Source organism: Frieseomelitta varia, unplaced genomic scaffold, assembly GCF_011392965.1.
Source record: "Frieseomelitta varia isolate USP_RPSP 00005682 unplaced genomic scaffold, Fvar_1.2 scaffold_263, whole genome shotgun sequence".
NCBI lineage: Eukaryota > Metazoa > Arthropoda > Insecta > Hymenoptera > Apidae > Frieseomelitta > Frieseomelitta varia.
Genome location: NW_025109994.1, coordinates 182,460 through 209,781, shown reverse-complemented (window position 1 = coordinate 209,781; position 27,322 = coordinate 182,460). Strand labels below are relative to the sequence as shown.

General features: G+C 41.6%; 1 protein-coding gene across 4 annotated transcripts in view; it reads left to right on the top strand.

Moving 5' to 3' along the window:
- LOC122528818 (glutamate receptor ionotropic, kainate 2) overlaps nucleotides 1–27,322 on the top strand; it is a 296,492-nt gene that overhangs the window by 176,701 nt on the left and 92,469 nt on the right. For all 4 annotated transcript variants that reach the window (XM_043654346.1, XM_043654347.1, XM_043654345.1 and 1 more), the window contains exon 5: nucleotides 17,276–17,433. In XM_043654346.1, coding sequence (XP_043510281.1) covers nucleotides 17,276–17,433 — 158 coding nt within the window. The remainder of the gene's footprint in view (nucleotides 1–17,275; nucleotides 17,434–27,322) is intronic.

The following is a 27,322-nucleotide window of genomic DNA, read 5'->3' as shown; positions in this document are numbered from 1 at the left end:
TACGTGACGCTGTTACTTTCTGTAACGAGACACGTGCCGTTGGACGTAAAAAAAAAAAAAAAATAAATGAAATATTCGATGATATCTTCAGGAGGATCGTGACGAGATTCGAATGGTGGAATTTATGGCAGCGCGATGTAACAGCCGGCTGAATTTGAAGAGAAGAACGATAACTCTCGCCGAGAGTTGAGACTAATAAAAAGGTCGCGAATACGGGACAGTGCGCGAAGACAGGCAAATCGCACGAGGCACGAGCAAACGAGCGTTTCCTTTTTTGCCGCTCTCATCACGAGCACGTTGCCAAGGGGTTCGTTAGCAGCGAGACACGACGATGGTGCCCGCGCGCTGTTACATACGTTTTATGCATGAGCGTAAAAGCATAATACGGCCGGGGTTAACGGCTCGTTTTGAAAGGAACGCGCCGTCAAGCCAACAGGCCTTCAAGAAATCGTCGATCCTTTAACCAACCTCTTGCGACGTTTACGACGCGCCCTCGATGTTGTCTGCTATTCAAATACGTTCTTACGTCTTCTTCGTACCGTCGAAGACTATTATTAGGGCTCTCCTGCGCCATAGTTGACCGAGCAATAACATCGTTAAATTACGAATATAGATGTTTTCCTATGCAGTTTTATTGCACGCCGGATAATTTGCAATGTGCTTGTAAAATTCCATTCGCTTCGTTCGCCAAACTTATTATTAATATCACCATTTTCTATTTTTTGATAAAAAAAATTTCTGCTACCTTCCGGATCGAAGGAAATCGCACGTAAATGCATTGTCAGTTGGAGTCGTTTCGCCGTTGACACTGTGACTACGAAATTTTTATAATTGGCACGTTTGTACAAACGAATAGCTCACTATTCCGCGCGAAACACGCGTGTTTCGTTTTCTTTCGGAGATAGAAGGGGAGATGTTTGTAAATTGCAGAAATCAAACGACGCGAGAAAGCGAGAAAGTGTGATTTCTGTCGTTAATGAGCTGCTCGGGCTTCAAAGGCACGATTAAAATTTCGGTTGAATGCGACGAACATTCCATCGCCGACTTTCTCGGCTGCGATTTTCGGGATTGTAGTATTTAAATTGAACAGCAACGTGGCCGAGGTGCCGCGTGCCCAACCGAAGAAAAAAACGGGACAAAGGGGAAAATGTATGGAAGCCCCTTCGCGAAATGAGAAATCCTTTTCAATCCTTTTAACGAGGTGACACACTTTTCGGCGCTGAACGTTGCTCGCTGCGGTGACATTAAGCAAAGACGTTAAGTCGAAAAAGTGGTGAATCGAGAGGCAGAATGTTTGAACATGTAAATTTTAGGATAAGCGCCCTAACGAACTGAGTCTTTTCTGACGATTCATAAAACTGTCGCGATATTTCGATATATATACACACTTCATAAGGTTAGTGAGGTTAGGTTACAGAGGTTAATAATCAATCGAAATAATTGTTTGCTCGCGTCATCAATCCAAAACATATATCGAATAACAGAGAGAGATTAAATTTACGAACAACCTATAACACGGTAATTATCATCGAAACAGTATGACAAAAGTCAACAATCGGTGTGCTCACGTTTCGTAAAAATTTCTTTCGTCGCGAGGCGAAACAAAGCTGGCTTCGTCGGATAATTTCTCCGCCCCCCGGCCGAAATTGAAAACGTTGAGGCCGAACAATCGGACATCTGTCAAAGCGCGGCGCTATTTATTCAAATTAGGATGAAAACGCAGGTTCGAAGGTGTCGAAAGTACATTTGTTTCGGCCGGCCATTGTTCGGCCGCGAGTCCGAAGGGACAAAGGGCTATCATTAACGCGGAATTCTCTCAGCGTACTTCTGTCCGTATTTTTTTTTCTTTTTTTTGTTTCTTTGCGAAAGGTGTTACACGCATTGTTTTCCCGTTTCCATTTAACAGCAAGGTCTTGGGTTGAAGGGTGGACTTTTGTTTCGCGCCTTCTGTGCGCGTTTCACAATCGCGAATCGTAAATCCGTCCGAAATCCTTCATTTCCCCGCGGCAAACAAGAGCCAAACCGAGAGCACCTGTTGTGTTCGACAAAGAAAAATTACGTTTCATTTGGACGTACGACCGGCCTGATTTTTCGGGTTTTTTTTCAGCGAGCGCTCCGTGCAAAAACCCGCAAGATTACTTCGAGATACAATATCATAGAGAATTTCAGCTCCACGTCGAATGTTTTCACCGACTTTCTACGAAATATCATACGTACTCGCGCCACACGAGTTCCGTAATCATTTTGATACTCTCATCCAATATAGTCTCGCTGTATACAGCGCCGTAGTCCGAGGTTCATGCTTTTTCGTGTTTATTTCGGATCCCGCGCAGTTTACCCTGTTATTGCGGGATACGAGAGCCGCAATCCCTGTCCGTCCGGTGATACACGGTTCTTCTTCGTTTTTTTCGTCGGTCCAAACGCGCGGGACACTTTCATCAGCCGGTGTCACGAATTCGTGACAGGAATTGCGGAACGAAAATAAAAGAAGAAAACGAAAAACAAAGAAAAAAAAAAGAAGGAAAAAAAAAGGAAAAGAGAAGGAGGAGGAGGAAACAGAGCGAGAAAAACAGGGACGAGAACAGTTGACAGAGGGGAAGGGGAAAGATTGACGGGACTTTCATTATGGAAAGTCGCGTCGGGCCGCGGCGAGAGATAAAAGCGTGTGCATTTTCGTCGAGGCTGCGGCGATGCGTCGGTGTGGGAGACGAGAGGCAGCCGCGTTCTGAAGTATAAGGTACTCGGTCACAAACGTGTCTGAAATGGCAACGTAATGGCGATGATAAATTTCGCTTGCCTTCTCGCGTTCACCGCCGGGCCGCGACTTGAATTTCACCTCGATACCGTGATATAAGGGTGGACTCGAGTCGCGACTTCGCCGCCGTGGGCACCACGAGTTGAAATATTTCCACGCAATTTACATCGCCGTCTGCGGGGGATCTGCGGGGTGGTGGTTCCCTTACACGCTCGCGTTTCACGCGGAGAATACATAATGCCCGGGCCACCGGTCGCTCGCTCCTCGCTCCTCCATTTTACAAATTGCCCTGCTGATCGTATCGCGAGACTCGGCGATGAGTGACTCTCCCGTGACCGGAGTCACGGCTGCAGCACCGCCGTTGTAGATCGTACAGGCGACACCCGTTTCAACTTGCCGTTGCGGCCACCTCTAAGGAAGATGTATGCCTGCTCCGTGTACATAATTCGGCAGACGTTGCTCCTCGACAAGGAAATTGCGGTGGCGAGTTCTTTGAGGGACTCGGCGAGCGTGCAACGGGCCAACGTTGGAGCGTGTATGAATATTTGGTCGTGTGCTATGTACACGGTTTCTGTAGCGCGAAATAGGTCTAGTTTTGGAAGTTGAGTTCGTATTTCATGGAGTGGAGCTTGATTTTATCGGGAAATGGTAGAGTTTTTCGCAGAAGTGTTGCGAAATTAGAAAATTAAAATTGCATGACGATGTAAATTGTAAAGAAAGAGGAGACTCTCAATGAGAAAGGATGTGAAAAGAGCGTAGAAACAGTTTTAGAAACACGATTGAAAAATTCCACGACCGTAAAGATGCTTTTCGTTTTTCTTTCAAATTTGCAAGGATTCCAACTGAAACTCAACGTTCAATCGATTAATGAAAGTTGAATTGGTATTTTGAAGTATTCTGGTATTCTATACTTGAATTTTTCGCAAACGTGTTAGAAAATCGAAGAATTGGAATTGTGCAGGACGCGACCGGTGAACTTTTCAAGTGAAAAAGGAGAAAGGTGTTGCAAGTGCCGGAACAGCTCTTGGAGCCACTATTGAAAGACCGTAGTTGTAATAGACAAAGAAATTCCACGAGCACAAAGTGTTTTACCTTTACCTTTGTTTCTTCCTTTTAAGTCCGCAAGGATTCTGAACTAAAAATCAACGACGTTCGATCAATTAACGAAAGTTGAATTGATATCTCGAAGTTGCAAGGTAAAGCTTGATTGCTACAAGGATCAAATTTTTCACAGACAGGTTTAACAAAATTGAAGAATTTTGACATACGGCGAAACAAGTGCCGGCAATAGCATTAGAGACACGATTGAAAAATTCCACGAATACGAAGGTTTCTTTTCCTCCATTATTTCCCCTTTAAATCTGCGAGGATTGTAACTTAAAAGTCAGCGACGTTCGATTAACCAACGACGCGAAAACGGGGAAAATTGAAGCAGCGTGTGTGTGTGTTCGCTTCTATCGGAAATCCGCATCGCTGCCGCTCACGGTCGTTTTTCATCTCGGCTGTTTAATTAGAAATCAGAGTGCCTGTACTCCTGATCTAGAAGTTCGTTGAGACTAGTTGTCTCGAATCACTTCGCCAACGTGAACCCTGGCTGTTTAACTTCGCCTGAAATATCCTTCCAAGTTTCAAACGATGTAGTTGGACTCTTCCCGTAACTTTGAAACGGAAATAACAGTCGTTATTCGACAACGTAATGTTATTTTTGATCTCGCGCCTGCCCACATTAATTTTCCCCAAGTACTCCCGGCACTGTGTATGCACGTTATACTTCATTGCATCGATTACTCGCTGGATCCACTTAAAATCGGAATATTAAGTTGAAGTAACTTTACAGTGCGCCAATGCAAAACGCGTGCTTGATTTTCATTAACTCGCGTCGCGGGCAGACAAACGTTACGAACATTCCTCCGCTGGTTAATGCTGTATTTCTAACGCTTTTTAATATTAATCTACCGCGCTCCCTGTAATCTATATTCCAACGTTATCTCTCATGCGAGCATAATGACAAACCAAAACGAAACGAAATTCATCCGCATTACAATTACATTACGCGCAAATGGATATCGAAAATACATTCATTTTCATCGTGTTCATCCTCGTTGAATACGATATAAACTCGTTGTCACTCCATTCGCATAATATCCCCCCGCTGACTATTATTCGTTCGAATCTATCTCGCATAAAACTTGGTGGCAAAAAACGAAGAGTTTCTTTTATTCAGTGAACAAAGCGGAACGCCGAGGTCGTAGAGGGATTTAATGATTGATAAGGTCGGAAGCGAGGATGTCTACTCTGTGAAACTTGTTTCTTGTTGCGCGTTGATAGGACATTTCGTTTCGGAGATACGACCGTTTGAACTGCTGCGCTATTTCGGACGGGTCTCTGTTTCTTCTGTCTGTTTCTCTCTCTCTCTCTATCTCTCTCTCTCTCTATCTCTCGCGCGTGTAGTCACTGACCGAGCCCAAGGCGCGCAACTCGGTGCGGTGGTCAGTGACGAACTCTCAGAGTCAGCGGATTTTTACAACTGCTTCCAGTCACAGTTTGCAGTGGAAGAAAGTGGGTCACGACGTTTTCAGGAATCTCAATTGTCATTCAGCTCCTCGTGCATTTTGAACGTTTCACTTTGTGCCGCTGCATCCCCCTCCCCCCTCTCCAGCGAATCGAGATATCAACGTGGAAATGAAAACGCACTTTATAAAGGACACGCTTCCGCCTGTCCGGTCTGTGTTTCCGAACATTCCGAATATCCCGCATTCCCTTTGCTCCAATTTTTTTCTCGTCAAAGTGAAATGATTTTCACATTTTCTTCTTCTTTTTTTTTTAAATTTCTCTCTCCCTTTATCCGCGTGATAATTAAACCCAAATTTGCGAAAAACGCGCGATTGCAAAAGACTGTACAACGTCGAAGTTTCTTCTTTTGCGAATTTTGAAAAGACTCGAGCACCGGGCGTGTTTCGCAACCCTTTCGAAATTCGAGCATCGTTGTTTTAAAAATCGCGACTATTTGAACGACGTGCCACGCACGTCGAGAACATTTTGTCCCAAACATTGCAATAGTTTCTCAGTTTTAAGTATATTTAAGTATAACCCAGTCGAAAGAGATGATAAGTTTGTTACTTCTTAATAACTTCTATCCAGTGATATAATACCGACGAGTTCGAAAGAAGAAGAAAGCGACGAATTATTGTATACGGTTCGGTCACTCGTTATGGTCCGCGAACCAGTTGCCAGCGCAAACGGGGTTAAAAGATTCGAGCGTCGCTGTTTTAATTAAAACCTCAATTTCCTGGATGCGAGAGAACCGGAAGCATCGAACTGTAACACCGGGCGGAAGATCGAGACAATCCCACTATTCCCGCGAATCTTAACCTTAACGCGAGCCGTTTCTTTCTTTAACGCCGACGTGAGGGCTTTATTTCGCTCTTGAAACGCGTTCCTTTCATCAAGAAAAGAAACAATGTGTTTCAACGTTGCTGAAACGTACGAAGAATAATTAAAGTTAAGCCAGGATCGCGATGCGGACGTAATTCCTCTGCTGGTTTTTGAAACGAAGATTTCAATACCAGCGTTTCAACTTACAAAACCCTGGCGGAAAATCGGCTTATGCGTTGAACAGGCCGAATCGATTAACTCCGCGAAGCAAAAATGTTGACAGCAGTGTATATTGCTTTTTTTTTTTTTTTTTTGAAATTCACTTTAAATTCACTGTAAATTCAAAAGAACATTGTAGAGTGACGTGTAAATTGCACGAGATGGAATATCCTCGGAGTAATTGTTATTTTTTGCATAATTTTAAATTATATCGATCGATCTGGCACGTGTAAGTAAAAATATAGTTAATATCATCAAAGAGATTCTTTTAGAAAATGGTAATTCCATCACTATTATAATTATTACTGTTGGTATGGTATAAATAACGATTGTTACATATATATATATATGAAGTTCCATCGCTCTTAAATTTCTATAAAAATCGTATTAAAAATCATATTAGAAATAATGAATTTTAATGGATCTGGCGTGTCTCTTCTTTTCCTCTTTAGGATAAACAAACGAAGTCTACATTTTTCAGAATTAGTGGCCAGGTTTTCTAATATCAAATGGCATGTTCTGCATTTTTTTTTTAAAGTCATATTCAAATTGTACGACCTTTTCGGGTTTCGATTCATTCTTGTTGTGCACAGATACACACGATGTGTACACACGAGTTGGTATACACAAATAAATTATTTTAGTCAACTCGTTGTTTCTTAAGTGACGTGTTACCATACTTTTTTTTGAAATTCTAGCCTTTTTAGACAACACTAAACAGTCTGTCGTTATTATCGTTATTATACCATTGCATCAAAAAATTACTCGACTAACTAAATTCTTACAAAAAGTTTGAATTTCATCGTCGCAACGATTTGCATTGGTGTACGGATCAAATTGGCTTTTGAAATGTTTAAAAATCATCCAGTGGTGTTAAATCCAATTATTAAGGAAATTTCTTTTCAATATAATATCAAAAGTCAAGAGTCAATCGGCTTTGCTTTGATACACTGAAATTTCAGAAATATTCGAGAACTGGAGTTAATCGATACTACCTTGGATATTTTATACAGAGACCGAATCGGTTTTTACGGATACCGGTAAAATATCGGTATTTTTAGGTTAGTATTCGATTACGTTTGATAAAACCGGTGCGAATATGATGCTATCAAAACGATGTTAGGTCGGTAGATGTATTTCGGTATAATACCGATAAATAAAATATTAATATATTAGAAATGGAAAAGGAGACAATGATTAAATGTTTTCATAAAGCTGCCGATAGTAAATTTGATGACGCTTATACGCGTATCCTTTATTATTTCTAATACTAATTCATCGTTGTATCTTCATACAATATCAGTCACGATACTCTTACTTAATTTTAAAAGATGACCAATTTCTCGATACGTTTTTCCTTTTTCTCGGTGAAAAATGACTAATTGCCGTACGTCCATAAATCGAGAGAAGAGTTAAAACAACGATTGATCGTAGAATGGAAGAATATTCCTCTAAATTACTTAAAAAAAATTACTGGAAATATACCTAAGCGTCTGCGATATATTATTGAAGTTAAGGGCTACCTAACAAAATATTAATTATTGTTTGTGTCAACAATTTTCAAATATTGTAGTTCTTCAAATATCCGAATATTTTTGCCACGCTACATTTCGACATAGTTCAGTTTATTGTTTGATATTAAGAAAACTATGTGCAATAAATAAATAAAATTTATGTTACTATAAACTATAATGAATGTTCTATTATATTATTAAAGAATTAATCCAAATTTACTATTATAAACAATCGAAATCCACAAGAATATTTTGAATAGCGTGATGTCCGAATATTAATAAATCACTGTACGTAGAAAATGAAAAATGTGTTTTCGTCAGTAAAGCGGTACCGTACCGGTATATATATTTCGGTATTTTTACCGTTGTGGACATCAAATACCGATAAAATACGTATGAAAATACCGGCATGATCGTCTTATACCGGTATTAAAACCGATTTCCCAAATAGTGGTTATATTACGGAGCAAATACCGGTATAATATCTAAACCTCACAATATTTCAGTTTTCAGTCTCTGATTTCATACATCTTGTACGCGTGCTTGCGTCTTCGAATTTCCCGCAAATGCACGGAAATCTATTTGCAAGCGGGATTCCGAGCGCTTAGCTGTTAACGTGGCAACGACCCGCATCGAAGTGTCGCATCGTCTCAAGTTTGAAATTCAATGACCCCGTTTAAGCGAGGATCGGTCTCGCGGGCGATAATTTATCGATCGGAATTAAACAGGGGAGCGCGGCGAGCCGGCTGAGGGTTGGCGGGAGGTATTCCCCGAAAGAATAGCCAGGGCCGAAATATAGAAACGAAATGAGAATGGGGGAATGTTACGGGGATTACGGAGATTGCGGCTCGAAAAGGATTATTCAGATTAGCCGGTAAAATATTCCAAACGAAAGATTTGCCTTCCGACGACGACCCCGTCTGGATTTATGCACCTAACAATTAACCTAACCTCCGCCAGGCCCGTTTCAGACTGACACCGCGAATGAATTGCCCCTGCGATACGCCTCTCCGGGAATGGCAAAGTCCTTTATCGCAGCCGAAGGGACGAGAATTTCTTTTTTTTTCCAAAAATTTGTCTGCCTCGTGGCTACCTCCGTAGAAGTTTCGAGGGTCGAGAGTAGAACTGATCGCCAGAGGTAAAAAAAACAAACAGGAAATTCTTGAAATAAATGTGAATTATTTACGTTGTATTTGTTTCGTATCTTCGTTTGATAAAAGATTAATGCCGCTTCGCTGTTTCGAGTCGGCAGTTCCGACAGATAACTGATTAAATGAATGTTATCGACAAAGCTCTCCGTTCTTTCTCCGCAAAAGCATTGTTCGTTGGCGAGTTCGTTGGTAAACGAAAGAATAGAATTTCGTTTCACGAAGAAGCGTTAGCTTCCTGCAGTACGAAAACGACGAGATGCTTCTTGTATATTTTACAAACTATTCCGAAATATTTATACTTCGCTGGAACGACAAGAATTTTTAAGAAGAATAGCGACGTTTTACACTTGGGTTTACACGCTCAAGAAACATTAACCGCAAGACCGGCGTTTAATATTTTTATTTAAATATTTCACAGTCCTCAACATTAACAAAAATTGCTGAAATCCAGAACTGAACTGGAACGAAATACTTTTTATTTTTGAACAATTACAATTCGTTTCTCGTGTTTTCATTTTAACTCCCTTTTTCCGGTGTTTTCCGCCGTATACCAATATTATTATATTTTCATGCCACAAGCTACAGATCTAAGATTTATTAATATTCACGAAAAGTTCAAGAGAAATTTTCTCTCTCTAGAAACGAGCGAGTGGCTCTACTTCTTTATCTAATTCATACTGGTTATTCCAATCTAACTCACCAATCTGCTAAGGATAATCTTCCCGCATGTGATATTTGTACACAATCCAATATTGATCTGTCCCAAATACTTCACCACAAGAAATAGCTTCGACATCCTCAAAAAGAAAAAAAAAAAAAAATGTACAACTTTTCTACAACTGGTCTACTTAAATATTTATAATTCTTCAATTTTAACATAGTTCCATGGTTGTAACATATATCTCTTACATATAAAAGTCTCCTCGTATAATGAACGAATAAATAAATTAATAATAATAATAATAATAATAAAATGCTTTCCAGAACTCGCAAGTTAGCAAGGATCAAGTCGAACAGCAGACGTGAACCTTCAGTCATCGCGCTACGATCCCCGAAAAAGAATGAAAATGAAATTCGCGAATTTACAAAAAAAAAAATAAAGCCGCCATTCTACGGCAGAATCGCGTTAACAAACCCGAAATGAAACAATGCGTTGGGCGGTAGAGATTCTCGAGCTGGGCCGTGTACGATCTATTCGCGAATGAAAGCGTTTAAAGCAGCGAAAGGTTGAATTAACCGGCGGCGTCGAGGTCTACCCCAAGTTACCAGCGCGCTGCGATGTAACGCGCGTTGGAAACGTGACGGTGGCGGCTCACGATTTGCACATACTGGCTGGCTGGCTGGAAAGCGTGAAACGGCCAGAAATGCCGAGCATAGTTGTCACGGTCAGATTTACAGCGTACTTTCTACGATTATGGTAGACGCGTGCTTTGCACGCCTTTGAACAATCCCGATTCTTAGCCGACATCGATTCGCGTTCCTCCTCCAGATCGTTGTTTCCGTTTCTTTCTTCGGCTCGTGTCTTGTCTTTCGTGCTTCGCAGCTTCCGAATTCACGAGCGAGCGAGTTTCTCAGCGACGCGATCTACGCAACACCGCGCGCGTTAAATATTAATGTAATATTAATATAATTGTATTAAATGTTAATATAATTAAATAAAGTTTGAATAATTAAAATATAAATAAAAGCTTAAATATCATATTATATTATATTAAATAACATAAATAAAAGCTTAAATATTATGTTATACTAAATATTAATATGATCAAATGAAGTTTAAATAATTAAAGTATAAATAAAAGCTTAAATATCATATTATATTATATTGAGTAACATAAATAAAAGCATAAATATTATGTTATATTAAATATTAATATAATCAAATAAAGTTTTATAATAGATATACATTGTAGTATAATAATTAAAAATTAATAATATTATTTATAGTTTAAAGTAATGAAAATGAACTTTTTTTTTAAATAAATAAGTAAAATTTATTTTTGTATAATTATTTTATTTTAATAATTTTAATTATCTCGAAAATAAATGATCTAAATATATATATATAATTTCTTTTGTTAAATAAAAAAATAAATAGATATTTAGAAATTAAATGTTTGTAGTATTTATTAATGTCTAGTCGGGTGCTATATATATCGGGTGCTCGCGAAATCTGGCGAGTTTCGCCGCTCAGAGACCTCGAGACAGAGGCTTTCGCCAGCTTGTTCACGCGTTCAAGCTTCTACGCGCTAAATTGTCGAGGTTAAAAGCGTTGGTCAGCGCGTCAGCCGACGTGGATAATTCTCTCTCCGCGAATTGATATCCCGAACCAGGTTGAAGGAAGCCGTTGTGGAGAATTTGAAGATCGTAATACTAGGTGGACGAGAGGAAAAAGTAAAAGGGAGAAAGAATTTCGTTCTTCGTCGAACATTTCTGGGATCGTCGAAATTGAGAAAGTTGGCAGAATTGCTCAAATTAGACGAAATGCCTGGCATACTTGATGTTACGTAAAAGTCTAGAACTTAAGGGGCCGCGTTCCAGGCGCGATTGCTCGCTGGATGTTAGAGATTAAATACTTTCGGTAAATTAATACTCCCCACGATCGTATTAATGCGTCGATCTGCGTGAATTCCCGACAAACTTGAAACGTCTGGAAAACTGAACTGTCTAGCGCTTGTTTGTTCTCGTCTGTCCACCTCTGCAGAGGTGACACGTGGACCAGCCGAAAATTTTGCGAAATCGTCTCACGTGAGGAGTCGATCTCAAGCATTCGTAGATCATTCCAATCGCAGGCAGATATTGTTTGAACATATTCGCCGGATCCTCTCGCGAGACTTGGAATATTGATCGATCGCTCCATAGACGAAACGTGCTTTACATTCGAGCAGTCCTACTTTCGCTTTTCCATCATTTAATCCTTTCACTACCAGCACCGGATGTACATATATGCCATCTTTCGACGTATTGGAGTAATCACATAATAATACATAATCACATAAAAATACATAATACACTTTGGCCATCAATACAAACTTCTTTCATTTTCTCTTTTCGACAATAAAAACTCGTTTTTAATAACTATAGGTTATAACTGTTAATCTCTTAAAAATTTTAAATTAAATTTTTGTTTGAAAAGTTAAAGTTTGTTTGAAATAAAACATTCTAGGCCATTGTTGAAATGTTACCGAGAAATTAAAAATAAATTCGACAGTTATACGATAAGAAATTATTGTAATAAAAACTCTTTCTCAATAACTATAGGATAATCTCTCAGATATTTAAGGTTAGATTTTTGTTTGAAAAGTTAAAGTTTGTTTAAAATAAAACATTCTAGGCCATCGTCGAAATAACACCGAGAAATTAAAAATAGATTCGATAGTGGAACGTTTATACGATAAGAAATTATTGTAATAAAAACTCTTTCTTAATAATTATTGAATAATCTCTCAGAAATTTGAGGTTAGATTTTTGTTTGAAAAGTTGAAGTTTGTTTAAAATAAAACATTCTAGGCCATTGTCGAAATGTTACCGAGAAATTAAAAATAGATTCGACAGTTATACGATAAGAAATTATTGTAATAAAAACTCTTTCTTAATAACTATAAAATAATCTCTCAAAAATTTAAGGTTAGATTTTTGTTTGAATTAAAATTAAAAAAAAAAAAAACTTTTTCTTCTCCCTAAAATGTTACCAGTAAGTTCGAGAAAGATTTTATTTCAAAACTGATCAACTTGGGAAATGATTTCATCAATGTGTACACATTTGGCATGGGATCCCACGTTCAGTGTTGGATCGGACCATCGTAGTGAAAGAGTTGATAATGGTTTTAATTCGAGGAAACTCGCTTCTTCGCTTATTGCCACGGAAATATTGGTAATACGTGAAAAATGAACGACACGGCACCCGGGAGGAATTTAATACTCGTTGCGCAGACAGTGGAACGCGTTCATTAAACGATCAGGTTTATAACGTGTCCTCTTTGTCGCGCGCTCCGTCGATGCGCATTTTTCTCCTACTCGGTCAGGACGCGGTGTTAATCGGCACTCTGGCTGTCCTCGCAAATTACAGCCACGTCGCTCCATGACGCTTAATTCGATTCCTAATTATCGGTTTCACGACCGGGGGATATTAATATCAGAAAATTGGCACGTGCCCGCGTAACAATCATTCTCCCGTTGAATTGCATTCTCGTAAACGAACTGCGAGCCGGAATTAATTGGAAACTGGAGGGAGCCCGTTTCGAACCTCGTAACGGTGATCTCGGCTGTGAATTATCACCGGGAGAAATGACCAAACAGATAAATTAACGAATATCCATCAAACTTCTTCCCCGCTCCTCCCCGGATTGATAAAAACAGCGATCTATTCCGACCTATCTACCATAACGTCGTTCCATTCCAGACTTTACAGTGCCTGGTTTATCTGAAAGGAACGATTCGCCGGGAGCCCTCGATTAAACGAGTCGTCCCGATCAAAGAAAAGGTCTCTTAAAGTCTAAAAAGCGGCCCGATCAAAGGTGAAACGGGGCGGGACGGCCGGAAAAGCTCGTTCCAGCGACAAACAAGGTGGAAAACCGCGGGGAAGATTGATGCTGATGCCTCGGGTATTGGCAATCAATGGGTTTGGTAAACAAGCCAACTTCAATTTACCAGCTCGTATCCGCGGCGCAGCGAGCCAAGGCCTGTTTCGCGTTTCGCCCGAGACATCCGCAGCGAAACGAAATCTGGAAATGAGTTTGCTCCGCGCGCAGGCCCGTATACAACCTGAAAGGCATAACCGTCTGAAAAGGTGGCGAGAGGCTGTGTAGAAGGAACTAAAAGTGATGCAGAGAGAGAAAGAGAGAGAGAGAGAGGGGGGGGGGGGCAGGCGGAAGGCGGAGTATGGCGAAAGTTACTCGCCGGAAAATATACAGCGGCGCTTTTAGGAAGTTGGGATTATCGGAAAAGCGGGTTTCGAAATGCGAGTTACCGCCAAGGCGGATCCTCGGGTGGAAACTCAGTCGCGAAGTTGCTTCCTGAGTCTCGACTCGGCCATTGGAGAGAGAGAGAGAGAGAGAGAGAGAGAGAGAGAGAGAGAGAGAGAGTCGGCCGACTGTAGTGGTCGTTTTCCACGTAAAAGCTCGGCCCTCCCCGCTGGGGAAGCTACGGCCGCGGCTGAACACGCGCCCGAGCCCGCGTGCCCTTGCTAACTTTCGAAACATCGCCGGCACAGCTGCCGAGCGTGGAACCGCGGTTTCAAACTTCTTTAAATTCCGATCGATATCGCCGGCCAGACGTTTTTCCACCTGCTCGTGAAACTTGTACCTCTCGTGTACGCTCTGTCGCAAGCGTAAAATCTTACAACTCTTCTTACAGCTCCTCTCGCTGTCGCGACCGTTTTTTTTTTTTTTTTTTTTTTTTTTGGGCCGTTTCAGTGCCAGGCGTTTAAAAAACCGTGTTGGACTGTGCTATGCGACGCGATAACACTTTCTGGATACAACTGTGAAAAGTGCCAAGCAACGCAATAGAAATGGATTAAGTAAAAATTGACTATTTTTGCACGTAGTTAAAGTTTAATTGAAAACAAAGTAATTAGGAGAGGAAGCGAAATTGAACATATTATACAGGGTGGAAAAAAGTTTGTCCGTAGAAGAGTTTTACACCTACATGTAAAGAACCTGCCTCAAATTTCAAAGTCAAATTGGTTTTTTTTTGCTTTGTATTCTACTCATCGTGAAGGTAAAACTTTTCCAAGGAACTATAGATCGCAACTTGATAGGTTTTTTGGAAAATGGCGTTCTAACAACGACTTTATGGTTCTCGACGCGCAGATAAAATAATGTCGAATTAGTTTTATTAGATGCTACAGCTATGATAAATCAAATGTTAGTGAAATCTAGTAAGAAACTTACATAAAATAGACATCCACGCGTCCAGAACCATAAAGTCGCTGTTAGTACTCAGTGTTAAACGATAATTAAGAAACTTTTGACTATTTAGAATTACATTGATGCCACAACTATGATAAGTCAAATGTTAGTGAAATCTAATGAGAAACCTACATAAAACAGACATCCACGCGTCCAGAACCATAAAGTCGCTGTTAGTACTCAGTGTTAAACGACAATTAAGAAACTTTTTCGTCATTTTTTGAAAGAACTAGATTGAGACCTATGGTTCCTTGGAAAAGTTTTACCTTTATGATAAGTAGAATAAGTAAAAAAAATTTTGATCTTAAAATTCACAAAAGGACAAACTTCCATTCCTTTCGTTCCATCCTATACATCGCGATACGAATACGCGGTGGCATTTTTCGACGGGAAATCTGAACAGCGCGATCGCGCTGCATGGCACTGAAACGGTTGAGCTGTTTTCAGCGAGATTAAACACGCTACGCTGTCTCTTCACGCTGACGCTTCGTAAAAGCTTTTCACGGAAGTGTAGCGGGTATATATTTCCAAACAAATTGCCATCGCGCGGTATCTGGTTGTCGTGCGGCGTGGAAAAAAGTTAAATACCAGCCGGTCGTCTAGTCTGTTCAAGTCGTGAAATAATGGTAGTTGGCATTGGTGTTTGTATGGGGCGTGGAAAAAAGACGGACCTGAGGAGTGAGTTTTCAGATGATTGATGAACGGAAACGGCCGGTGGCGGAGGGTGATGGCAAATTTTTTGCGATTTTTCCATTCTTCTCCGTTTTGCCGCTGTTCTTGCAAACTTATAATTCTGTCCGGGAGCGTTTTTTGAAAGGGCAAACTCTCACAGAATGGTCGGCCTTGCCTTCCGCCGCGAACTGAAACCGGAGGAAGGTTTATTAAGCCCTGTGTTGTTTTCCTCCACTCGAGAGTAGCTAAGTAGCTTTAGAATCCCTCGCTCGTTTCTGCAATTTTCGTGCAGTTAAACTGCTCGATATCTTTGATTTAATTCAAGTTTGAAAATATAACGTTCGAGAATAAAGTTTCAGTCAATTTCGTTCGCTGAATTGTAATTTCGTAGAGTGAACAATTTTAGTAACTCTTCCATTTATGAAATTTACGTCTTTTTCTACCAGAAAAATCATTTCTCCGTACTCTCGCGCGGTTCGATCGTTTCGACGTTCCCCCGAATTTGGAAACGAGTAATTTACACAAGTAACGGAGAACGTAAATTTCAACGATCGAGTCGAACTGAGAACGACGTTCTGCCATCCCCGGGCGAGATTCGCGCATCTCGAGAAATCCGTGAAATCATGAAAAATCGGCGGTCGTTGTCGCGGTTATCAGCGATCTTCGCAGCGTGGAAATGGAGGCTCGCGCGAAGATATGAGCGGAAGTATCACCCGAACATGAAGATGGAACGTCGCTGCGCGCGTGTATGACCGTGATATATTTTATGGGATTTCACGACCAGCGATAATGGCGTCCATAGAACTTCCGTGATAGTTTCAATTTATTGGCAACGTTATCGATATCTCATCGGGACAGATTGCAATCTAACATTCTAATGGAATCTAAAGTGAAAATTGTGGATTGAAGGATGCGGCTGCTTTCGAGACTGTGTTCCGCGCTTACCTATTGAAATTAATTGCCGCGATCGATTCGAGTTTGAGAACGAAAACGAGCCTTCCCCTCCCCCCCTTCCGATTAAAACGTACAATATTTATCGCCCGACAGCCGTGGCCTGTCACTCGTTTAATCTCGTCGTTTGTTTATTTATTCAACGCGGTTATGAGATATCGTGCATCGTGGCCTGTGTGATCGATCACCTCGTATCGAAAAGGAAGAACCTAGGCAGGAAAGTAATAAAATACTAATTAATTACTGGCGTATTGAATTCTGAAACGTCTCTCGTGTCGTCAGAGGAAACTCGACGTCCACGAGGTTAGACAGACCCAAAGTTTAGAGCCAAATATCTGCCGTAAAGTCCTATTTGCTCGACACACACCTGCGCCGCGTCGAGATACGGTCAAGAAACTGGAATTACAAGTTTCCATTTTATCAAATCGGAATACCTTAGCCGGCGTCCGACTAATTTATCACGAACTGCGATAAACGCGAACGTGCTCTTATTAGCATCGTGGATCGCGCGTTCGTTCCACGACCCATTGCATGCAACTTTCGAACTTTTGACTCGCGTCAGAATCATATCCGTGTATGCGAACGTGTGGGAATCTGGCTGGGTGAGAATGAAACGAAACGAAACGAAACGAAACGAAACGAAAGGAACCTGGTTGGTTCGAGCGAAACGAAGCGGACGGTCGTTCGAGGTTCGCGATCGTCGGCTAATAAGTGACTGGTGTGTTTCAGGCGTACGTTGATTTGGTGAAAGCCTGGGGCTGGAAGAGCTTTACCATCATCTACGAGAATAACGAAGGGTTGGTGCGATTGCAGGAGCTCCTGAAGGCACACGGGCCCAGCGAATTCCCTATTACGGTCAGGCAGCTCAGCGAGGGCTCCGAATACCGGTGAGTTTTCCCGACAATCCTTCCCTCTCGGCGAGAGGGAAACTCGAAAGGCAAGGGTCAATCAGACGAGCGTTAATTGTTCGCTCCATCAGCGTTTGAATCTCCTTTATTTTCCGTTCCTTTCCGAACTAAATGCGATCGAGGCTGTTTGGAGGAAGCACGTGCAAAGCGATTCTAGAGAGAGAGAACGTTTCTTTAAAAGAAATTGCAAAGCACAGAAATGAAGGTTGCAGCATTTTAGATTTAAATTATTAATTGCAATTTTCTTCCTTTTCATTTTCTCGAGATAAATAAATGTCGTTGAAGAAAGTAGATGCAAAGTGATTGTAGAGGAAGGAAATTTGTTGAAAATTATAACTGAAACACAAAGCACAGAAATGATGTTCGTAACAATTTTACGGTATTTCGGAAGATTTTAATTTTTAATCGCAACTTTCTTTCTTTTTAGTTTCTCGAGATAAATAAATGTCGTTGAAGAAAGTAGATGCAAAGTGATTGTAGAGGAAGGAAATTTGTTGAAAATTATAACTGAAACACAAAGCACAGAAATGATAGTCGTAACAATTTCACGGTATTTCGGAAGATTTCAATTTTTAATTGCAACTTTCTTTCTTTTCATTTTCTCGAGAGATAAATAAATACCATCGAGAAAATAGATGCAAAAGTGATTGTAGAGAAATGAATGGCATTCAAATTTTCGTTTCAAACTGAGAATGAGAAACGAGTAATTCGACGATCAATGTACTTATTGTGCTTTTTAACGTATCAGAGAGTAGAGACATCAGCCAGTGGTGATTAAGTTTATTTCTGTAACTGACAGGAAGCCACCTTGTCAGCCGCCAAGTTTCTCGAAATTTTATTTCGTCTATTACTCTGGCGACAAAGTTCCGAGAAGTACTATTAACTGGCTGCACGTGAGACTTGTCGTTAAGTTTAAAAGTCGAGTTACACGTGACGCCGACATCTTCGCTTCGAGTGGCAGGCAGAGGGAGAATTTTCGTGAGAAGCTCGGTCGTGGTAGATTCGACGATAAATCCGACAACGGCCACGCGATCCATCAAGATCGCACGCAAAATGGAGTCAATCTGTCAAACGTCGCGCAACATAACTGCATTCGCAAACGCAGATTCTAACACGCTGGATCCTATTCCCTACTGATATCATTTAATTGCGGTGTTGATCACGATATCCAAGAAGGTTGCCTCGGCTTAATGCTAAACCTTACCACTGGCCGATAAAATTGACCGTTTTCAAACTTTTGCAATTTCTTACATATACAACGTTATCACATCGCTGTTCATCTTTATAACTTTTCTTGAAATATTGAATTTTTCTTATTTTCTTGAAATAATGAATTTTTCTTATTTTCTTTTGTCCGAGAAATATATGTAGCCGATCAATTTGAAAAATTTATGATATTTACTCTTCTAAAATACTATATAATTGGTTCACGAGAAGGGCTATCTGACGCACGTGAATGATTGATAACAATGTTTCATTGCAAGAGTGCACGCAGGTCGCAAATTTGGGTGATACACATGGTACAATTTTATAATTCCAGGGTAGAACATGACAGAATAAAAATTTCAAAATGTTTCCTTTGCGTTTCAAGTTACGAAGAAAGGACAAGTAAATCGGCAATACTTTGACGTAAATTTTTTATTTCGTGCATTATTCTGCGAATATTTATCCTGAAAATATTAGGTTCAAGTTAGAAGAAACAAATGTCGATGAACAGAAACTTTCTGAAACTGAAGATGGAAAAAAAGATGGTGACCTGTTTTGACACACCGACGAATTAGAGACCCCAATAAATGTAAAGGACAAAAGAAAAGGAAATTAGTGTTGTAGTTTCGAAAGTGAAAGGTGACGTGGGACACCGAATTCACTATTATCTACAAGTTCAAGTGTAAGAAATAACACTCTCTTTCAAGAGTCGATCATTTTGACCGATCACGATAGGAGTAGGTATGCATGAAGCGTCGGTGAGTTTAGTATTAAGGAAATCGGGGATTCAGCTCCCCTCTGCGTAATTTCCAAACTACGTCGAGCTGATCCATATTAACGTCCTCTCTCTCTCTCTCTCTCTCTCTCTCTCTCTTCATCTCTCGTCTGAATAGATTATTCAATCTTTGCAGAGCACCGCTGAAACATCGATCGCTAATTAAAACCGCCGTCGGTATATCATTAAACTAACAAAAGCCATCGGAAACGAGAATTCCTCTGAGCGCGGTGTATATATCCGAAAGCGGTCTTGCAGTCGTAGCCACTGTTCGAAACGAAGCGATGCATGGATCGTGGAAGCTGGAGACGAACACGCGTCCTGTTGAAAATTCAGCGGCGCCGATGATCGACGTTGTCGTTGCATTAACGTGCAACGACGTGCAACAGCAGTCGCCCAGTTGCGATCGATACTTGTACGTACCGCACTCGCAGAGAATACACCATTACAAATTAAACTCCTCTCTCGCTCCTCTCTCACTACGTATAGATATAGGTACGCTCGTATCGGCAATCCGCGGACCACAATGATCTTCTTACGCGTGCATGGTATGGGTGACGTGGTATCGATCGCCGCCTGGAAAGTGTGTCAACTGCGTTTCACGCGGCGCGAATAGGACAAATCTTCATCTCTCTTTCCGCCGTCGGTTCCGTCACCGATACGAGCTTGCTCGCTTCTTAAGAATCGCGCGTTCTCTCTCTCTCTCTCTCTCTTTCTCCCTCTTTTTCTCTCTCCCTCGTCCCAGCTGTTCTAAGCGCGAAAGAAGAAGCGATGCATTATTCATAAAACCAGCGGCGACGCTGGCTTATTGCGTCAGTGGGGCTGCGGCGACGATATGGATTTGAATAAATTCGGTTAGGTTCCAACGTATCCATTTCACCGGGAAAATTCATCGTTCCCTGCGTGCGTTTCTTCACTGTCGCTAATATCGGATGCATTGTGCGAGGAAATTGTTTGCCAGGACCAGGGGCCAGCAAGTTGACCCTTGCGCCGAATCCTGCGGGACCTCCTCGACCATTCTCTATGCATGCTCTCCCCTCCCTCCCCACCGCTCTTTTTCTCAACACGCTGGCTCTGGTCCTTTGATCGCTTCTGTAATTATTCGTTTCACCGGGGGAGGGATGGAATAATTTGCGCGAGGAATCGAGAAACGAGTTGCAGTTGAATGGAAGTTCACTTTTCGAATTTTTGCCGGTCCGGTTCTAACGAGGGGTCGTTCGTATTGACACGAACAGATCAACAAGTTTCCAAGTGTTGTTTGCAGATACGCAATATTTTTGTTATACTTCGTTATTTTGGCAAACAACGTGGCAGCGTGTTTGCGCGTCGTTGCGTTTGACGTAGCATTTATTCAACACTTGTTAATTAATCAGGCTCCGGGGTATTAACGTTCGTCTCGCTTGATGGCGTAATAAACGTCGTTGATTAATTTATGTGAAATTCGAAATAATCCGAATTTGGGTGCATTGTTTTGTTCCTTGCGCAACGTTACATAATAATGGAAGGAATTCTGCCGCCAGAACGTGCCGAATTGACGTGCATTATCACGTGTCTGATAATACAAGCTCTCGTCTATTATTTCCACGTTACTAAATGGTGTTGCATTTCCTCATTTCCTTCGAATTTCCTCGTTAAAACTTCAGAAGGGAATCCCTAAGGAAAATTCCGATATTCTACGAAATGAAACCCCGGTAGATTCGACGCAGGGGAAAAAAATAAGACACCTTTCATCTTCCCAACGTCTTCTTCTTTCTTTCGTTCTTTCATTCGCGGAAACAACTTCGGGAATTGGGCAGCCCTTTGCGCGGTTTGCTTTGCGAAAAGGATCAATTTTCGCGGAGAAATCCTGAGAGGGGAAGACTACTCTCTCGCTCTGAATGATAAGGACGTTCGGAAAATATGATACTTCTAAGTAGAAGCCGTTTGTATTGTTCAACCCGAGCCAGATTCTACGTAGGTGTAATAAATCCCCTGATGTATGAAGTCTACAGACATTCGTCGGATTGCAGGAGTCACGTTCTTCCTTTCGTCCACGTCCGCGCAAAGGCTCGTTCAAATCTCCATTTTTATTCGCTCAGGAGTATCTACTCAAATTCTTCGTATTCACTGCGAGGAGAATGGTAGTTTTTGCGAGGAACGGTGAAACCATCGCGCAGAGATAGAAGGATTTGGAGCTTTTCATTGCCAGGAATAATCTTCCACGAGAGAAGGAATTCTTAAAATATTATTTTTAAGTGCGAAAGTTTCCTCCGATGACCAGTGGAAAATTTCAGTCAATATTTCAAACCGATATTTTAAGCGTCGCAAAGAAAAATCATATTACGATCCATTTCATCTCATCTCGAAACGGAAAACTGGCTTGAAAGACGGGATACGTTTTCTACGAGAATTTTTTAAAATTCAAACGCGCGTGAAAGCGTTGAGAAATTTTGCTCGTGACTAGATCCACTTAAAAATTCGAATTTTCTCTTTAAAACTCGCTGCACGACTTTCTTTCTCGCCGTTTTATCGAAGTACGGGACAGTCGTCGACGAAACGTTGACGAAAACGTTATTTCTTGAATTTTTGTCGTTTAATATTCATCGTTGAAAGACGGTGAAAAAGAATCATACGACGGTTAAGAATTCTAAAGAATTATAAAGAAGAGACTTTGATCTACTTACGAAAATAATTTTTTAACGGTTTTATACACGTGTTTTAAATTTTGACAATTTTCAAGGAAAAAGGTAGTTTCAGTTTCTCCATCTATATGATACGATGTCATCTTCAAATCGCAACTTGCGACTGTCACTGTAAAAGCTTCACGTTTTAAAATGAAGCCAAGTGAGTCGATGTATGATATTTGATGTTTTTTTTTACAAAGAGTTACGTCAGATTAAATTACCGACAATTTTTCATTGTCATTGGTGCCAATTATGCTCTTCGTTGTAATCGCGTTTCTTTGTTCTTTTGGTTCTGTGTCTGTCTTATGTTTTGTTTGCTACCGTCATTTACAGAGTGGAAAGAACCTGCCGCAAAATTGACTTTGATCTTGAATTTCAAGGTCAAAAAAATTTTTCTTTTATTTAACATTAATCCAATGCAGTGCAGTGTTAAATGATTGAGAAATGTGTTTGCTATTTTTCAAGAGAACTGTCAGATCTTTGGAAAAGTTTTATCTTCGTGATAAGTAGTACAAAAAAAAAAAAAAAAATTAAAATAGATTAGTTTACGTAATTTCTCGTATGAGGGTTCACTATCATAGTTGTAGCGTCAGTATGAGTCGAAATAATCAAATGTTAAAACTGTTAACTTATTAAATGTTTCTGTTTCTTCTGTTTCCTCAATCAGCCTATGCAAACATCTCTTCTTTCGCGTACCGTTCTTTCTATCGTTTTTTAATCAAATCTTCATTTCTTTCTGTTCCGAATAAATTAAAGCACGGACTCTTTCTCATTGTACTCTTTGTAAGCAAATCTCCCCGCAACAGTACTACAATATTGTAGAAATCACTAACCATGAAGAAATCACTTGACTCTATTATATATAAGTTCTTTATTATAGTTATCATACTAAATACTTACACACGTGGCTGTTCTCTCTAACAACTGAAACTCTCTTGCTACACTCTCTTTTGTCTGTTGCCATCTGTCTTACGTATTCACAACACAAGCAGCCAGCCCAAACAAGCGAAGGATGGCGCCCTCCATCCGTATCTTACAATTAGCAATACAACATACAAATGCACCATATATACTCGACAAATATCATTGCCGCGCGAATGCCAAGTTGCTCCTCGTTGATTAAAAATGTGCGCACGCCGACGAGCTGGTGTTGGCGGACTGTAATCCTGCTCGGTAAGCGAGAGTCACGCGGATTTGGAGCACGCGGGTGAAATTCGCGGTCGTCGGTCGCGCGAGAAAATAGCGGTGAACTCGCGCGGAAACGGTAGTTCTGGGAACGGTTGCGGTTTCAAGGTGAATGGACAATCGAAAGTGCTCGAGCAACGCGACGCGGCTGCCATTCGGCGCAGCAATTGCTCCGCCGTTGCGCGCCGTTGAATCGACAACGTCGTCCATCAAGCCCGAGCTTGTCCCCGACCGGACTCCACAGGCAGACACCGTGGATTCTCCTCTCCCCTGGCGGGTATTTTCGCCGAGGCTGCGACGAAAGCTTCAATAACCGACAAACACGCCTGCTACAAAGCCTGACTTCGGAAATGGCTCTCGTGGGATTGCGATCGGAGCAACTCTCTCGCTCATTGTCCATCCTGTTTCCTTTCGAGCTGCCAGACCGTCTATTAACCTGTTCACTCGGAGTTCTGAAATATCCTCTTCCTGGTTTGATTCGTCACTCTAGATGCGTTGCTCGATTCTCCGAATTTGTCTCATCAACGATAATATCCTCCATAGGACATAGTCCAATAGTGTAGCAATTCTACAAAGTTGCTCTGCGAATAAATTGGAGAAACAGCCTATTTTGCGAGATAATTTTTGTTTTTGAAAGTTGATCGTTAAGGATCGTTATTGATCGAGACACTGATCGATGATTCTGTCCAACGATAGCCATTTGGGACATAATCCAAAAGTATAGTAACTCAACAGGTAAAGCTGCTCTGCAAATAAAACTCAAACAAACTGAGACCGTCTTTTCCATTGAGCGTACGTTCGTTGTTATTTGCTTGAAAGATCGTCGTAACTATGCGTGGGGAAGGGTGGGTATCGATTTGTCACGTGTAATCAGTCGATTGGTAACGCGACACTCGGGCTCGAAATGAAATCACCCGTTCTCGATTCCAACGTGGCGAGCGTGTACGCTTCCATTCGTCTGTGATTTGCCTGGAGAGCATCGGCCGGAAGGATCGTGTCGCGATCGTAATGGAAGCAAAATAAGAGAGCCGAGCGAGAAGTCCGGTGGTAAATCCAATTTGTCGGTGCCTTTGCTCCATCCGCGGATGGTACGGATGCGCATTTCTAAAAGGAAAAACTTCGCCCGAGGAGTGCCTTCATTTCGGGGCCGTGGATGAGCGTAATTGACGTTGGAAAACTGGTCCCGGTCGAGCTGAAGGATGCAAAAGGACGAGAAAAATAGAAGAAAACTGCGAGAGAAAGAGAGAGAGAGAGAGAGAGAGGGAGGGAGGGAGGGAGGGAGGGAGGAAGGCAAAGGAAAAAAAATAAAAGGGAACGAAGGCATCTCGGGTTGGATACTCATCTGAAGCGTGCTCCCTTTGATCAATCAGACCGCCGTTTTCACCAGCGTGACGTAACATCTGCGGCGAACCGGTCGAAATACGTCGTTCGACTTTCCTTCCTTCATCCGGCAGTGGCCATTTCTCCCCCTTCCCCCCCCCCCCCCCCGTTCTACAAGTTTTCAGCTCCAGGAGTTGCTCGAGATTCGTCGTTTGAAGTCTTTGCTCGCAGCTTATCATGCCCGCCGCGTACCTGCCCGATTCGCTCGAGCCGAAACCGAATCGAACCGTTTCTACCTCCGTCGAAAGGGTTTCTCTCTCTCTCAGAGAGCATTTCAATTACTTACACCGTGCCAGCTATCTCCTGTATCTTCTTTCCGGTTAAAGACCGCCCGTCGTTGCAACCGCAGCAACTCGCGAAATCCTTCCTCGCTCGAGTTTTCACTCTCTTCGCCCTCTTGGGGGAAATATCGGGTAACTCGGACTTCCAATTCGATTTCCACTGCTAAATATTGCGAAATGGTAACGGTGAGCGGTCACGGTATAGCGTGACGGATGGAAAAATCGTCGTGGAAATTCAAACGGATACCGGATACACGTCGATCACGATTGTGGTGGCGTGCAGTCTCGCCGAAGTCGCGGATGATGGTTCTCCAGCGGTAGTTTACGATCGCGATAATTCCTCCCCGCGGTAATAAAAGTCGCATCGAGGAAAGCAAAAGTATTCGCGCGGCGTTACAGACGTACATGTATGTACATACGTACGTTGGAAAAGCGTGGACGTGTCAAAGTGGAACGCGGCTCGGGGAGTTTCGAACGCGTTTCCCCCCCCTCTCCGCGCTTTCTTTCCGCGAACTTTCACAATATGTCTTTTTATCAAGCTCCAGGGAAGTATCGGACAGGGGAAATTTACTAATATCGGGGCTTATCGTTCCGCGGGAGTTGCTCGACCGCGAAGAAAACAGAATTCCGATAAAACAGTCGCCATTAACCCCTTGAAATAACTCTGACGCTCAAGTTCCATCTCGGTGAAGTCCGAAGTTCACGTTTCCCTTGGACTTTCGTTCGGAATTTGCAAAATTTCGTTCGTTCGAGTTGCGTAACTGCACCAGTAGAAATGGAAAATGTTATTGATAATTGAAACTGACACAGTGGCTAGGAAAATGAGAAGACTCTTCTTTTGAAAAAGGTTGTAAAAAACTCAAACGCGTGCAAAGACAATAAAAACTTTCTTCCGTGATTAAATTTCTTGTCATTCTAAAGATTGAAGTCTTTATAACGAGGTCTTTACAATGATCCGTTAAGAGTTGAAGTATGACTTCTTTTTCACTATTTTATCGCTACGTTGAATATTGGAATAAAAACTCGGGAAATCCTAGCAGTTCGTCGTTTCATTTTCATGTCCAAAGTTCGATAAAATGATGAATAGTGATCATGCAGCAGGTTTCAATAGGTAGAGAGGAGATTTCAATCTATTATGCAAAACCATAATATCAATAGATACAGTCGTGAGAAGAATTTTTCGAGAAAAATGTATCATCTACGCGTTGCACGAGATGTGAAGTCGTCTTTAAAACAAAAGAAGCTTTAACTTTCATCAAAAAAAAATCTTTTTCTACAAAGTTAAAATCTTTTCAATTTCGTTCCAATTTTTTCTTCACATCAGTCGAAATTGTCGACAATGTTGGTGCAGCCGTGAGTCAAAGACCTTGAAAAGACGAGATACATTTTTGTTACACTGTAGAATTACGGATTATCATGCAACATACAAAGATCGAGCGATTGCTTCGTGCAACGTTTTCAACGTTGACGGGAGGTCCTTCTTGGTTGCAAGTGCCGCAAGGACGAACGTTTGCCGCATCTGCATGTTATGAATAGGTATGAGGCGCGGTCTAGTACCGCAGGAAGCACCGGATCTAAATCTTTTTTATGGAAATTGCGACTTAGATCCGGGGAATATTCGAGCGTGAAAAAATTCCGAGCACCGGCGGAATTCCGATACGAGGCAGCTTGTTACAGCGATGGCGCGCGAGGAAAAGGGGCAAACGGCTGAAAATCAAAGAACAAGCCACCGAGACGATAAAAACGGGAAGCTTAATCGACCTCATTGTTACGCTCGAGTTAACGAGTATATATTCGAAGTCGTTCGTTCCTCCTTTTTCTCCCGATCACGACCGACCGACCGACCGACCGACCGACCGTCAGCGTGATTTCGCTCGCCAGCCTTTTTAATTTAATAATCCAAGCCGGGATCCAAGCAATTATTCGCCTTACCGTCGTTCCTCGTATCCGTTCAATTTAAACTTTCAAGTTCTTTTTTTTTTTCGAAAACTCACCGGACTGTGATCTCTGTCGGAATTCAGAAGCCGAGTTTTCGAATTTTTCTGGATTCGGCGAGACTCGAGCCTCTGTCGGAAATTGTACATTAATCAAGCGAGCGTCCGTGCTTTCGGCATTAAACGAACGTTCAAGGTCCGAGTTTGCAAGTTTTCAATTTCTTTCGCTCTGCAGCGGCCGCGGAATTGAATTCTTGAAACGTTAATGCCGGTGGCTTTTAGAGGGTTTTAACGGCCGACTCTCTGGCTCTGCAGGTTTTCGATTTCCTTCACCCGCGGCTGTAGATTTAAATTCCAAGACTATTAACACCCGAGCTTCCGAAATTCCAACGAGTTTTTAAACTCGGTCCCGCGACTTCTTTTCGACTTCTTTTGTCCTCCCAG